Genomic DNA, 13,774 nt, shown 5'->3' on the forward strand with positions numbered 1-13,774 from the left:
GCTGGTCGTGAGTGGACGTGGAGCGCGTGCGCGAGGGGCTGGGGCACGGCGTGGGCTGCGGGGGCAGGAGCAGGAGGCCGGGCGGAGCCCGCTCTGCAGCCGCCTGCCCTGTGGACCCGCGAGGCGCGGGAGCCCGGCTGTGGGCTAGCTCGCCGAGCCGCTGCCTTTGTGACGGTTCTTTTGCGCCTGCAGGTGCCGATCGTAGGTATGCACGGGAGGGATGGACATGGTTTGCTTCCTAGCGGACCGGGCACCGCCGTTTGCTCGCCTCTTCTCTGAGGTGGACGGTCGTTTCACCAACAATGCTTCTTCCCTATGGTCTTCCTGGGCTGAGCTATCCCCGGAGCCTCTTGGATTCGCGCGGTCACGATGGTGGGATTGGACCCTGATGCCCGCTGCGCCGGACGGTTCTGGGGAGTCCGAGCCGCATAGTCTCAGACATGAGAAATAACGATTCTTCTGTTCCTGTTTCCTTTTTCTTCCCAACTGAGGCCAGAGGTTTAAATTTTTGCATCTAGCCTTTCCAGCGTCTGCTAAACGTGATCTGATCATGCTCTTTTTTTGTTAGAGGAGGAAATTTCTTAACTGTGAATGTGTTAACGTTCATAAAAGAAATCCAACGTGGTTATATTGGATTTGAAATATATATATATATTACTGTATTCTAGTCGTGGATACTGTAAAAGTTATATGCTGCAAGGATTGATAAAATAGGTCTACTTTTAATAAGTTTCGTAGCAAAAAGAGCTGGACCGTTTTCTATTTCTTACTCTGAAATATTCATTTAAAAACTTTTTACTTATTGAAATTATTTTATCATTTATCTTTCTCAGAATTGCGTGTCATATTAGTATTTTCAGTGTTTAAAATCGAACAAGTTTGTGTTGGTCTTTTTTAAAAAAAAACTGCATCTCTAGCTCCTTCAGTTGTTGAGTTTTCTCTTTTTGTTGTTTTAATCAAATAGTTTAACTGGAAGTGTGTATGTGTTTAAACTAGTTTTATTTTTCAGACTCATTATATTTTTTGTTTTCTCTTGACACTAGAGCACTTAAAGCAATCAAATTTGTACATAATCTAACATCTGGTATGAATGTCAAAGAAGAGGTTGACATTTCTCAAGGGGTTGACAAAAAGGTTGACATCAAAATTATATAGATCCCACCCAAAGTATATGGGGAAGGTGACAAATATAAGTTCTATCTATACTTCACATACAGAATATACTGTTAAAGAAAAAAAAGAAATAAAAGGGAAGACAAGTTGTCATCCAGAATGTGTGTGTATGCTCAGTTGTGTTGTACTCTTTGCAACTCCATGGACTGTAGCCTGCCAGGCTCCTCTGCCCATGGAATTTTCCAGGCCAGAATACTGGAGTGGGTTGCTATTTCCTACTCCAGGGGATATTCTGACCCAGGGATCAAACCCATATCTCCTATGTCTCCTGCATTGGCAGGCAAATTCTTCACCCCTTCACCACCTAAGGAAGCCCATCCAGAATGCTAGCTAAAAGAGTGTTAGTCACATTAGGGGTGTCAACTAAAGTTAACTGTCTACTAAGATGGTATATAATTTAAAAGATTGTATAACAAGTGTTGGCAAGCATGTGGGGAAGTTGCCTACCTTGTATGTTGCTTGTATGAAAGTAAAATGATGTAGTCACTATGGAAAACAGTTCAGTGGGTCCTCCAAAAGCTAAACATAAAGTTATCATATGAGCCAGAAATTCCACTCTTAGGTATAATCATCAGCAGATGAATGAATAAAATGTGGTGGATCTATACAGAGGAGTATTATTTAGCCATTAAAAAGAGAGAAACGCTGATTCAGGCTACAACTTGCATGAACCAAAATGTCAACTTGAAAAAATGCACAACATGAAAGTTGTGAGTTAAGTTTTATTTGGGACAAAACAAGGACTGGAGCCTGGGAGACAGCATCTGAGCTCGCTCTGAGAAACTGTTCCAAAGAAGCACAGGGGAAAGTCAGTATATTTGTGATTTTGGTGAAGGGGGAATGCATGCAATCAAGTACATATCTTCCCAAAGGTTTCTGCTAGTCCGGTGAAGCTTTTGCTAGTCACAAGGAACAATCATCAACATGAAGGATTTCGGTGCTTTCTAGATATGAAGAGAAACAAGAATTGGGCTCCTTAAATCTGTTCCTGAAAAATAGCTAACTGAAGATGTCTCCTGTCAGTTTTTGCCCCCACCAAGCATAGAGTACCTCATTTCTGCTTTCCACCCTGAACTCCTTTCAGGGAGTGTTGAAGTTTAGCAGCTGCAGCAGCATATGACTTAATCCTTGTAGAGGTAGATGACAAGTGCCAATTTGTAGTTGACAAAAACATTATGCTGAGTGAAATAAACCAGACATAGACGTATGATTTCAATCAACTATGGTGTGATTTCCTTTTAACCTATAAGGGAAAAAAATCTGGAAAAGAATATGTGTGTGTGTGTATAACTAAGTCACTTTGCTGTACATCTGGAGCTCCCACAACATAGAAAATCAGCTATACTTGAATGATAAAAGAGATTTTTTTTTTAAAGAGATTGGATTCAATATAGTATTAGAACCATTCAATTCCAAATAAAATTTAACACAGAAGTCTAGAGATTGTGGAGCGGAGGCAGTCTTTGGAGCTCTTTTCTTCCTACTCTTGGGGGTTTCGGTCACTGTACATGTATTTCTGGAACAGTCTGACGTCCGCTGTGTGGTGTGTAGGTACATGCAGCTAGTCTGAGGGAATCTAGGCTCTTGATTAACAAGCCCCTGATCACAGCACCTCTCCTCAAGTTTCTTCCTTTCCCACAGCTTCACTTGCTCGATATCTCCTGCTTCTCAGGAAGTTCTGTCAGGAACAAGGAGGGCATGGAGGCTGAGTTGCTAACTGCCCGGTCCCACGTAAGTTGGGCTGCCTTCATTCTTTTTTGTTTTCCAACTGGGAATCCATTTTTGGTTAAGGGTTCTTAAGGGATCCATATGTCAGACACTTTCCCCTGCAGACTGGCACTATTTTGTTTGCTTTATTTATAGTTGTTTTATTTCCTTTCATATCAAAGAAACACAGCTTGAACAGAAATGTATGGATTATCAAGGATTCTGATGAGATGCTGTTTGTCCATAGTGAGGAACTGAGCACATAGCAAGCTTTCTCCCTCAAAGATGATGACAGAACTGGGGATACCGGTGCCTTTTTGAGGGATTCTCTGGTCCCTAGTGGTCTTGGGTGTGGGGCTGGCTTGTTAGTTTTTGCCTGGGGACTGACTGTTTGGAGGAGCTTGGGGATAAGTTGTGTAATTATCCAGGAGTAACTAAAACAAAGACAGGAAGAGCCCGGGGGAGGGTGGGTCCTCTGGGGACAGAGTGACTGGATGGGGAACCCTCCTTCAGCCTCTCTCAGCTTTTCCCCTAGATGACCCCCTCATGCTTTATGTGTATTGAAAACCCCACGAGAGAACATAGCCTTTGCTTTGGGCTGTCCTACATTTTTGAAGGATTTAAGAAAAGTAGTCTACAGTATTTACCCAGATATTTACTTTTTTTTTCTTTTTAATTTGGCCACGCCACATGGCATGTGGGATCTTAGTTCCCTAACCAGGGATGGAACCCACACCCCATGCATTGTAAGCCCAGGGTCTTAATCACTGGACCGTCAGGGAAGTCCCCAAATATTTGCTCTTTGTCTTATCTGTCATTCCTGAGATGTAAAATTTCTCTCTTGTATTATTTTCCTTGCCTGAAGAATTACCTTTAGCATACCTTTAGAGCTGGTCTGCTGGTAACAAATCCTGTTTGTTTAATTTCATTTGAGAAGGTATTTGTCATCATTCCTGAAAGATATTTTCACCTAGTATTGAAATTCTTGCATGACAGTTCATTTCTTTCAACATTAAAAAAGCCCACTATTCCACTATATTTTTATCTTCACAGATCTTTGATGAAAAACACTCAATCATTCAAATGGGTTTTTTTCCTTCTATGTGTCATCTACAGTTCTTTTTGATGTGGCTAATAAAAACCTTGCTTCTATATCTATTATTTCGTCACTATAAAATATAAGCTCTTCTCCATTTTTTAATGCCTACCAATGTTTAAGAAAAATGTTTTAGAAATTATTTGAGGTAATGAAACATGGCTACATTGGTGTCTTAAGCGTTAAGTTGTACTTGAATTCAAGACTGTTTTTCCCTTCTTTTCCTGCCTTGTATTAGGTTCTAATTATTTCACTTAAGTGTAGATTAACTGATTCTCCTTGCTTTAGCTGTTTACAACATACTTGATTTAAATGAGAGTGTTTCTGACAGTTTCTTAACCTAAAGTGTAACATGAAGCTGGTTTCTAGACAGTGCATACTTAATACCATTCCATTTAGGGCTTGACCAGAAGTCAACATAAATAGCACTCACTCCTAGAATAAATTCTGTTCTATACTCCTTCCCTACCCAAGGGCTATCTGCCTAATCTTCCTGTTAATATTTGGGAAAGTGGGGGAGCACAGATATACATCAGGCTCAAATTTGCTTCATGTTGTAGACACTGGTGACCTTCAAGGACATACTTGTGAACTTCACCAGGGAAGAGTGGAAACTGTTGGACACTGCTCAGCAGATCATGTACAAAGATGTGATGCTGGAAAACTACAGAAACCTGGTGTCTTTAGGTGAGACCGACCTCTCTTTGTGCGGTGGGTAGGGAATTGTTTTGATTTGTTGAATTTTAAGAAGTTGTATATTTTGTATATAATTATATGTTGTATATTTTAAGAAGTGTATATTTTGCTGCCTCTGTAGCCCTACCTTGTCTATTCTTCAGAGCCCCCACAGGACTGTTGAAGGGTCAGGAGTTGGGCTTGAACTGGGATGTTTCTTTGTGTCTAGTCCAGAACTCCTAACCCTTGCCCAGTAACTTTATCTTTCACTGTAAACAGGGCATCAGCTTCCCAAACCAGATGTGATCCTGCGGTTGGAGAAGGGGGAGGAGCCATGGCTGGTGGAGAAAGAGATTCACCAAGAGACCCATCCAGGTAAGGACCAGACCCACTGCTCAGAGCAGGAATCACTGGTGACAGTGGTCACTAGTTTTCCACATTTCAAAGACAAGGACTGAGTTTATTTACTTTCTGTTTCCCCATTGCTCAGCTGCCTTCTTCAATCTTGTCACACTTCAATTTGCATTCATGAAAATTTTCTTTCTGTGGATGTACTTGGTTCCAGCCCTGTTCATAGTGCTTTCTTGATTCTTACCACTAGCTCTAGCATCTGCACCCTCTTGTTTATCATAGAATTACTTCTCATCTTTGACTGTCCTTTCCCTGTCCTGTTTCCCTTCCCATAGCCTTCATTCTGCTGCTTTGTGTAAGCTCTGCTCTGGGACCTCATCACCCACTCCTGCGCTGGGTTTGTTTTCTGCCGGGTAAAAAACTGCTACAGACAACTCACCAGTCCTTGTTGACGTAACCCTTCTTCCTTCCCAGAATTGCTGCTCTCAAAACCACCTGTTTTCTCACTGTCGTCTAGCTTTATTTAATGTTCTTTTTCAATTTACTCCTATTCATTTTAATCTTAACATCTCCAATTTGCAGACCGTTATGAGGATTCCTAGCATCATTCCTTTTCCCAACTTCCCTGTGTAGAACAGATCAGCCTTCTGGGCTAAGAAATAGACGGCAGTCCTCCATCTTCCTCCCCCTCTGTTCCCACTGAGTGATCATTTCCCAGACCTCTGTTTCTAAGCTCAGTGCCCTGACATCTTTCTCCTCGGCCCAGCCGTTCTGGTCTGGATCATGCTGCCGATGGCCGACTTCACATGGGGCAGAGCAGCCAGGACACCTGCCTGTGACCCCTGCCTGTGCCTTGTGGGCACCATGGCCCCCCAGGCCCAGTGCAGTCCAGGCACACTGTAACCCTCCACAGCTGTTTCCCTCTGACACATCCACACATACCAGGCATTCCCTGCATTTCAGGCTTCCCGTGTGATGTAACCAGAGTCTCAGTCATCCTAGAAGTTTCACCTCCTGTTCTTTGTGAAACATTTTGACTTGTTAAGTACAGGTTCCTTAAGGTTTTCTGAGCTCTCATTTTGTTTATACTTTTTAAAAAATTATTTATGTATTTTTGGCTCTACTAGGTCTTTGTTGCTGTGTTGGCACTAGTTGCAGCTAGTGGGGGCTATTCTCTAGTTGTGGTTCACAGGCATCTCACCACAGTGACTTCTCTTGTTGTAGAGCATGGTCTCCAGGGCACATAGGCTTCAGTAGTTGTGATGCATGGGCTTAGTTGCCCGTGGCATCTGGGATCCTCCCAGACCAGAATTGGATCCATGTCTCCTGCATTGGCAGGTGGATTCTTATCCACTGTGCCACTAGGGAAATCCTGTTTCTACTCTTAAATGTCATAAATTGTTTCTGACCTTTTTTATACTGGGCCTCGTAGGTGACTATATCAAATACCTGTCTCAGGGAAGGTCTCTTAGACGTTGGAAAGTACTTGATCCCTCAGCTGCTTTGGAGCCACATGGCAGGAAAAACTGTTCTCTGTTTCCTTTGATTTCCCTATTTTTTCCTGTCTGTATTTTTTCCATTCCTGTGTTGAGTTTAGCAAGCTTTCCTGGATGTCTATCTGTTGACAAGTATCCAAAAATAACTATATAACCAACAATTTACATTTTGGTGGAAAATTTATTGTCAAAGAAACACTAAAGTTCCATATATGTGCTTAATCACCTGGAATTTGAGGGAATCTACAAGCCATGGGAACTTCATTATTAAAATGAAAAGTATTATGAGTGATGGCTTTAAAAACTCAGATGAGTTCATTAATGGGTGCTACAGATTTTTAAGATAACTCACCTGGGTTATCTCCCATATTACAGAATACATGGAATATTTTTAGGACTTTAATACATTTGTATTTTCTGTCACTTTACTCAGACTTGTCCTTCCATACCCAGCCCCAACCCTCATCATACGTGTTCATTTTAGAATTTTCCAGCTGGCATTTGTAGTCTGAAAAACTTATCCATGGGATTTTGATGCATGGAGTGGAAGAGAGGAAAAAGATGGCATGTGTCTATCAAAACTCATCAAGGTAGAGGTATTTGTAAGTGTAATGGACTCTATTGCTGTTTGTTGTTTAGTTGCTAGTCATGTCCAACTCTTTGCAACCTAACGGACTGTAGCCTGCCAGACTCCTCTGTCCATGGGATTTTCCAGGCAAGAAGACTGGAGTGAGTTGCCATTTTCTTCTCCAGGTTGATCTTCCTGACCTGGGATCAAACCCAGATTTCCTGCATTGGCAGGCGGATTCTTAACCACTGAGCCACAGGGAAGCCCAATGAACTCTGTTGTTTAGCCTTTAAAAAGAAGTAAATAACTGCAGTTTGCTATAATGTGGATGAACTTTGAGGACAGTCTGCTGGGTGAAATAAATAAGTCACAAAAGGACAAATAGTGTATCATTCCACATATATAAGGTACTTGAAGTAGCCAAAATCATAAAGACACAGAATATACTGGTAATTGCTGAGCACTGGGTTGAGAGGAGATTGGAGCATTATTGTTTAACAGTATAGCATTTCCATGTTACAAGATGAAAATGGCTGGTGGCGATGGCTGCACAATATGAAGATACTTAATACTTGGATCATGCACTTAAAAATGGTTAAGATGGTGCATTTTTTAAAATTTTTAATTGAAGGATAATTGCTTTACAGAGTTTTGTGGTTTTCTGCAATACATCAATAAGAATCAGCCATAGGTACATTTTATGTTATATGTATTTTTTTAATCACAATTTTTAAAAAAAAGAAATCAGGGTGGGGAAGAAACAAATAACTAACAAAGTTGTGATTGAAAATTATGACTGGGAATGGGGACTGGGTTGTACAAAAAAGGCAGTTAGGAGCCTGGCACAGGGATTGTTTACCAGGTGTCTTAGTGTCCTGTGGCAACCAAAACAAAGTTTCACAGACCAGGTGGCTTAAATCAACACATTTATTTTTCTCATCTCTGAAGTCAAGATGTGGACAGGGCTGTGTGCCCTGAGGCTTCAGAGGAGGATCCTTCCTTCCTCTCCTAACTTGGTGCCCCAGGGGCCCTTTGGCTTGTAGACACATCACCTCTGGCTTCACATGGTGACCTCCCCTGTGTGTCTGTCTCTGTGTCTCTTCTCCTCTTCTTTTAAGGACTCCAGTCAGATGGGATTAGGGTCATCCTACTCCAGTAATACTTCATCTTAACTACTTACATTTGCAATGACCCTGTTTCCAAATAAGGTCATAACCTGTAATGTTGGGGGTTAAGACTTCAACAGATCTTCTTTGGGGAACACAGTTCACCCCATATGTCAGGTAAGAATAGGTATTGCCCCACTTATATAGGAAGAGGTGGTGTTGGGTAAGTTGTGGATTTTTCCTAGATTTCAGAAACAAGCATTTTAGCCAAAAGGCATTGAGAAACAAATACAGGCTCTGAACCAGGGAAAGTAGCTTGTAGTAGTATGCATGTGTATAAGCAGAAGGGTGAAAAGTCCAGGAGAATGTGAATTAGGTAGGTTCTGAGTTAATATCCTTTGTTAGTCCTGTCAATTTTAATAAAGTCTTGATGTCTCAGAACAAAGGAATCAAAACAGAAGGTGGGAATGATGACAACAGTGAGCATTACAAACTGTACTGCTTTGGTGATGAACTCCTACCTTATATGATACTCAGAATAATCTTATAGGTCCTTAGATGACAGATAAGCAATATGATTTTTGAAAAGTTTAGTACCTTGTCTAAATTCACCACTAGTAGTGGGAAAACTTAGGTTAGAAGCTGGGTAACTTCTATGCAGTTGCTCTTCCAGCCTATCACACAGCCTTTCTGAGAGGTTCGCCATGTCAGACCTGTAATTATTCTGCACTGCTTTGGTGATATAGATAAGAACCATTTCCAAAAAAAAAAAAAAGAACCATTTCCTGACATAGAGCTGCATTCATAGTTTAGGAATGTGAAGAATTCACGTCAGGGGAGGGCTTGGCAGCAAGTAGACACATTAGGTTCCTATATCATTATTAGTTGGATTAGGTAATGACAGTGCAGCCCCTTCTGTGGATTTCCTAAACTGACACTCCAGCACTGAATATCTTGATCCCACATGTCACAGCTAATCCTGTGACTTCTCTTACTCTCTTTGCTCCTTTTATGTGCATATTATAGCCCATCTCATTTCCTGTCAATGAGTCTTCTATCCCTTTTTCTCTATCAAAGTTATAAAACCGTATTTGAAAGCAACACTACAGGACTTAACATACTTTTTTCTACATACATCCTACCATTCTGACCTTAATACTTCTTTTAGTTATATAGGCTTTTCCATTTTTTTCAGATTTGGAAACTCCAGTTGAAATTAAATCAACTTTCAGTAAGAGCATTTCTAAAGATAAATACTCCTGTGATGTTAAAATGGAAAGAATGGCAAAGAGTGATCTCTGGTATTTGTCACTGGAAGAAGTCTGGACATGTGGTGGTCAGTTGGACAGGCCCCAGGACAGCCAGGAGAGACATCTGAGGCAAGTGGCATTCACCCAAAAGAAAGTACTTCCTCAGGAGAGGGTATATGAAAATAGGAAGTACAGGGGAAACTGTCTTCTGCCTGCTCAACTAGTACTGCAAGAGTATTTCTATAAACATGACTCAAATCCTAAAAATTTGAAACACAGTTTGGTTTTCAGTGGTCATCAGGAAAGCTGTGCAAGCAACAGTAATGAATCCAGTCAAACTTTCTGTCAAAACATCCACCTTATTCAATTTGCAAGAACTCAAGCAGGAGATAAATCATACAGATGCCCTGATAACAGTTCTCTTACTCATGGTGCATCCCTTGGTATATCAAAAGGTACTCATAGAGAAAAACCCTACGAATGTAAGGAATGTGGAAAATTCTTCAGTTGGCGTTCTAATCTTACCAGGCACCGACTTATTCATACTGGAGAAAAACCTTATGAATGTAAGGAATGTGGAAAATCTTTCAGCCGAAGTTCTCACCTCATTGGACATCAAAAGACTCATACCGGTGAAGAACCCTATGAGTGTAAAGAATGTGGGAAATCCTTCAGCTGGTTCTCTCACCTTGTTACCCATCAGAGAACTCATACAGGAGACAAACTGTACACGTGTAATCAATGTGGAAAGTCTTTCGTTCACAGCTCTAGGCTTATTAGGCACCAGAGAACTCACACTGGAGAGAAACCTTATGAATGTCCTGAATGTGGGAAATCTTTCAGACAGAGCACACATCTCATTCTGCATCAGAGAACTCATGTTAGAGTGAGGCCCTATGAATGCAGTGAATGTGGGAAGTCTTACAGCCAGAGATCTCACCTTGTTGTCCACCACAGAACTCACACCGGGCTGAAACCGTTTGAGTGTAAAGACTGTGGAAAATGCTTCAGTCGAAGCTCTCACCTTTTCTCACATCAGAGAACCCATACTGGGGAGAAACCATATGAATGCCATGACTGTGGAAAATCCTTTAGCCAGAGTTCTGCCCTCATTGTACACCAAAGAATTCATACTGGAGAGAAACCGTATGAGTGTTGTCAGTGTGGGAAAGCCTTCATTAGAAAGAATGACCTTATTAAGCATCAGAGGGTTCATGTTGGAGATGAGACCTATAAATGTAATCAGTGTGGAATCATCTTCAGCCAGAACTCTCCACTTATAGTATATCAAATAGCTCACACCGGAGAGCAGTTCCTAACATGTAATCAGTGTGGGACAACACTTGTTAATACCCCTAATGTTATTAGATACCAGACAAATCTTATTAGGGAAAATGCATATTAATGTCATAAAGACAGACTACTTCCCAAAGAGCAATAACTTTATTTAGCACTTGAGAGCTTCTTTAGGAGAGAAGTTGCTTTCAGTCTTGTTCCTACACTTTTGTGCACTAGAGAATTGGCCCTGGAGGGGGAAAAACACAAAATTTTCACCTTAGTATGTCAAATTGTCTTCTTTCCCCAAATTCCTACAAAAGTGATTGGTCTGGGAGCATTCATGGACAAGCCTTAAATGCTAAAATCTGAGAAGGAACCATTAGGTAGGTGAGTTGTTGATAAGCAATCCAGCTTTGTTTCCTTCAAAACAAATGAGAGCACTACCTCTAAAAGACAAATGAGAACTGTTGCTGAGGAGAATAAAAAATGGATATAGTTGTGGTAACAAACAATAGAAAATGATATTCCAGTGAATTAATATCCCATTTTTCACTTGATCATCCCTCTCTCCTGGGACACTTTGTAGTTCATTTAGTTTTATGCATCTGATATAAACCATACTTTGGCTAGCAGCAGGGAAGATCTTATAATGAAAAGTGGTGAAGGAAGAACTCGTTTACTACCAGTAGTACCCAGGTTAGATATATTTGCTTGTGGGCAAGAACTGAAAACGTATATATGGATAAATGAACAAAATTGATAATGGAATTATGAATAAGTTTTATAGTCTAGCTGGTGTCACTGTAACAATTTGAAGACACTTTTAAATATTAAAAAAGTATATTGGTTTCTCTATTCCACTATTAGTGAAGCTTGAGAACCTCCTGCTAGCAAACTTTCCCATCACTTCTAAGTGTGTGTGGAGCCTTAGAATTATGCTTCTTGGGACAAGCTGCCAAAGGCTCCAGGGAGCTTAAACACAATGCTTCTCTGGATGTTGGGACCTAAAAGAGTGGCAAACTTGGGCACACTAGAGAGGGTCTCCATTTGAGCAGGAGTGGGTGCCTGGGCAATACCTAGCACAAGTATGCTCCTAAAATAAACAGTGTTGCTCAAGGCAACCCTCCTTCCAAAGTAGTCTCATATCTTTGTGAAGAAAACAGTGGTCAAGAGTGTATATTTGAGCTGGACTTCCAAGTTGAAATCCCATCTCTGTCCATCACTTGCTGTGTGACCTTGGGCATGCTGCCTGGCCTCTCTGTGTGTGAATTACAGATGTCCTCCTCTGCAGATTAGAGATGACATCACTTACCTCATGGGATTGTGGTGAGTAGTAAATGAGTAACATACAAACAGTGCAGAATATGCCTGACATGTATGAAGTGTTTCATTACATTAGCTGTGATTATTAATATTACTTTATTGTCCCACTCAAGTGTCTCTCATTTACTTTAAACCGACTCAATTGCTGGCAAGAACTGGCTGAGTTCTCATTTCCCTTCCAGTTACACATGTCTTCCCTTTTACCCACATTAGAACTTATCACCCAAGGAATCACTCACCCACAGTGGGTGTTTGGATATATTTATGAGGATTAGTAAACAACTTTTAATCTTTTGTGCAAAAGCAATCTGTTTTATACAGAGGCTTTCCCTTCAGGGAGAGGATCCTAGTCTTCATATTTTCTGTTTAGTCCATGACCCAAAAAAGATTTAGAAAGAGAACCTGTTTTAATTCTCTGTTTCATTCTGGCTCTTGTGTGTGTGTAGGGGGCAGGGGTGGGAGAAGGGACTGACCATCATTTGCCATTTTCTAGCAAATAATACGTATTGGTATATATGTTAGATGCTCAATGATTGCTGAATGATATACTATTGAGAACAACAGGATGATGTCCTTGCTTTCTCTCCCAGGACAAATCTAGAAATGCTCCTTAGACTTGAGAGACCTGAGACTTGCAGGAGTGAGAGGTCACAGCTCATTCCTCCTGGTGCAGTTGAGGAGAAGCAAGTTGGCCCAGCCCTCACATTTTGAGAACCTCCTGGTGCCTAAGTTATGGCTGAGTAACTCCTCAGTGATTACACACCATTCATGTGTTTAATGTAGTTCTACCAAAAATGGTTTTCATTACAAGCAGTGGTTCTCTGTGGGTGTAAAAGAAGAGCCCCTCAGCTGTGCCTCTTAGAATTTCCAATAACCCATGGCTCAATTTTCCTGAACTGTGTAGTGGAGATACTGCTGGTATCTACCTCTGAAGGTAGTTGTGTGGATTAAGTGAAATAATGTGTAAAGTACTTGAAACAGTGCCTGGCACATAGGAAGTACTGTATGTGTTTAGCTATTAATAATAATAATAATGTTACTGTTATTAACACCCTAAGGAATGTATGTCTGTAGATGATCACTGAAGCATTACTTACAATAGTGTAAAATTTGCAATATTAAAAACGGATAATAGAAAAGTTGTTATTTATAGACATTAAAGTTTCACAAACAGAAAGTTTGATAACATGGAAAATGTTGTGATGTTATGAAAAAAGCATGATAAATAATTGTCAATATATGGAGTAAGCTCAGCTATATAAAATAAATGAATTTCAAACAACTGAAATGAATCTCACTCAAAACTTTAAGGAGATTTGTCAAAAGATTAGTAGTAGTTAACCTACATATTGGGAGAATTGGTGTTTGCTTCTCTTTTCTCTTTTTTGGTACTTTTCTTTCCAAAATCTCTTCAAAAGAATATATATTCCTTTTAGGATCAGGAAAACAGTCTCTTCAGTGATGGAATGTTTTTTCTTCAAAAGTTCTTACCTACAAGTAATCAACTGGAACTTTTAAAAGGGAGAATTGGCAAGGTTGCAGGATACTAGATCAATATACAAAAATTGATTTGTACAAGCAGCGAGTGGTTTGTAAATGAAATACCATCCTATTTGCAGTGATACAAAATATGAAATATTTAGGCATATTTAATGAATTGAGTAAGATCTATACAATGAAAGTATAAAACATTGCTGAAAGACATTCAGGAACACAGAAAACACATAATAAACACATTATAAGTGGAGAAA

At 40.4% G+C, this 13,774-nt stretch overlaps 1 protein-coding gene across 2 annotated transcripts; it reads left to right on the forward strand.

Annotated features, from left to right (window-relative positions):
* The first annotated feature begins 36 nt into the window (after nt 1-36).
* On the forward strand, nt 37-13,385 carry ZNF10 (zinc finger protein 10). Of its 2 annotated transcripts, XM_043488078.1 has the most exons (5): nt 37-205; nt 2,815-2,904; nt 4,537-4,663; nt 4,931-5,026; nt 9,368-13,385. In XM_043488078.1, the coding sequence occupies exons 2-5, from the start codon at nt 2,872-2,874 to the stop codon at nt 10,825-10,827; spliced, it is 1,716 nt and encodes a 571-aa protein (XP_043344013.1). In that variant the 5' UTR covers nt 37-205; nt 2,815-2,871; the 3' UTR covers nt 10,828-13,385. The 2 variants fall into 2 exon arrangements, with proteins under 2 accessions (XP_043344013.1, XP_043344021.1); XM_043488086.1 differs by lacking the exon at nt 2,815-2,904.
* The last annotated feature ends 389 nt before the right edge of the window (nt 13,386-13,774 follow it).

This window comes from Cervus canadensis, chromosome 1 (assembly GCF_019320065.1).
Source record: "Cervus canadensis isolate Bull #8, Minnesota chromosome 1, ASM1932006v1, whole genome shotgun sequence".
Classification (NCBI taxonomy): Eukaryota; Metazoa; Chordata; class Mammalia; order Artiodactyla; family Cervidae; genus Cervus; species Cervus canadensis.

Bases quoted from the DNA above. Each gene is read 5' to 3' on its own strand.
- ZNF10 (XM_043488078.1), top strand. From the start codon at position 2,872: ATGGAGGCTGAGTTGCTAACTGCCCGGTCCCAC. The intron at 2,905-4,536 runs GTAAGTTGGGCT...TTCATGTTGTAG, and splicing joins TGCTAACTGCCCGGTCCCAC to ACACTGGTGACCTTCAAGGA. The intron at 4,664-4,930 runs GTGAGACCGACC...CACTGTAAACAG, and splicing joins CAGAAACCTGGTGTCTTTAG to GGCATCAGCTTCCCAAACCA.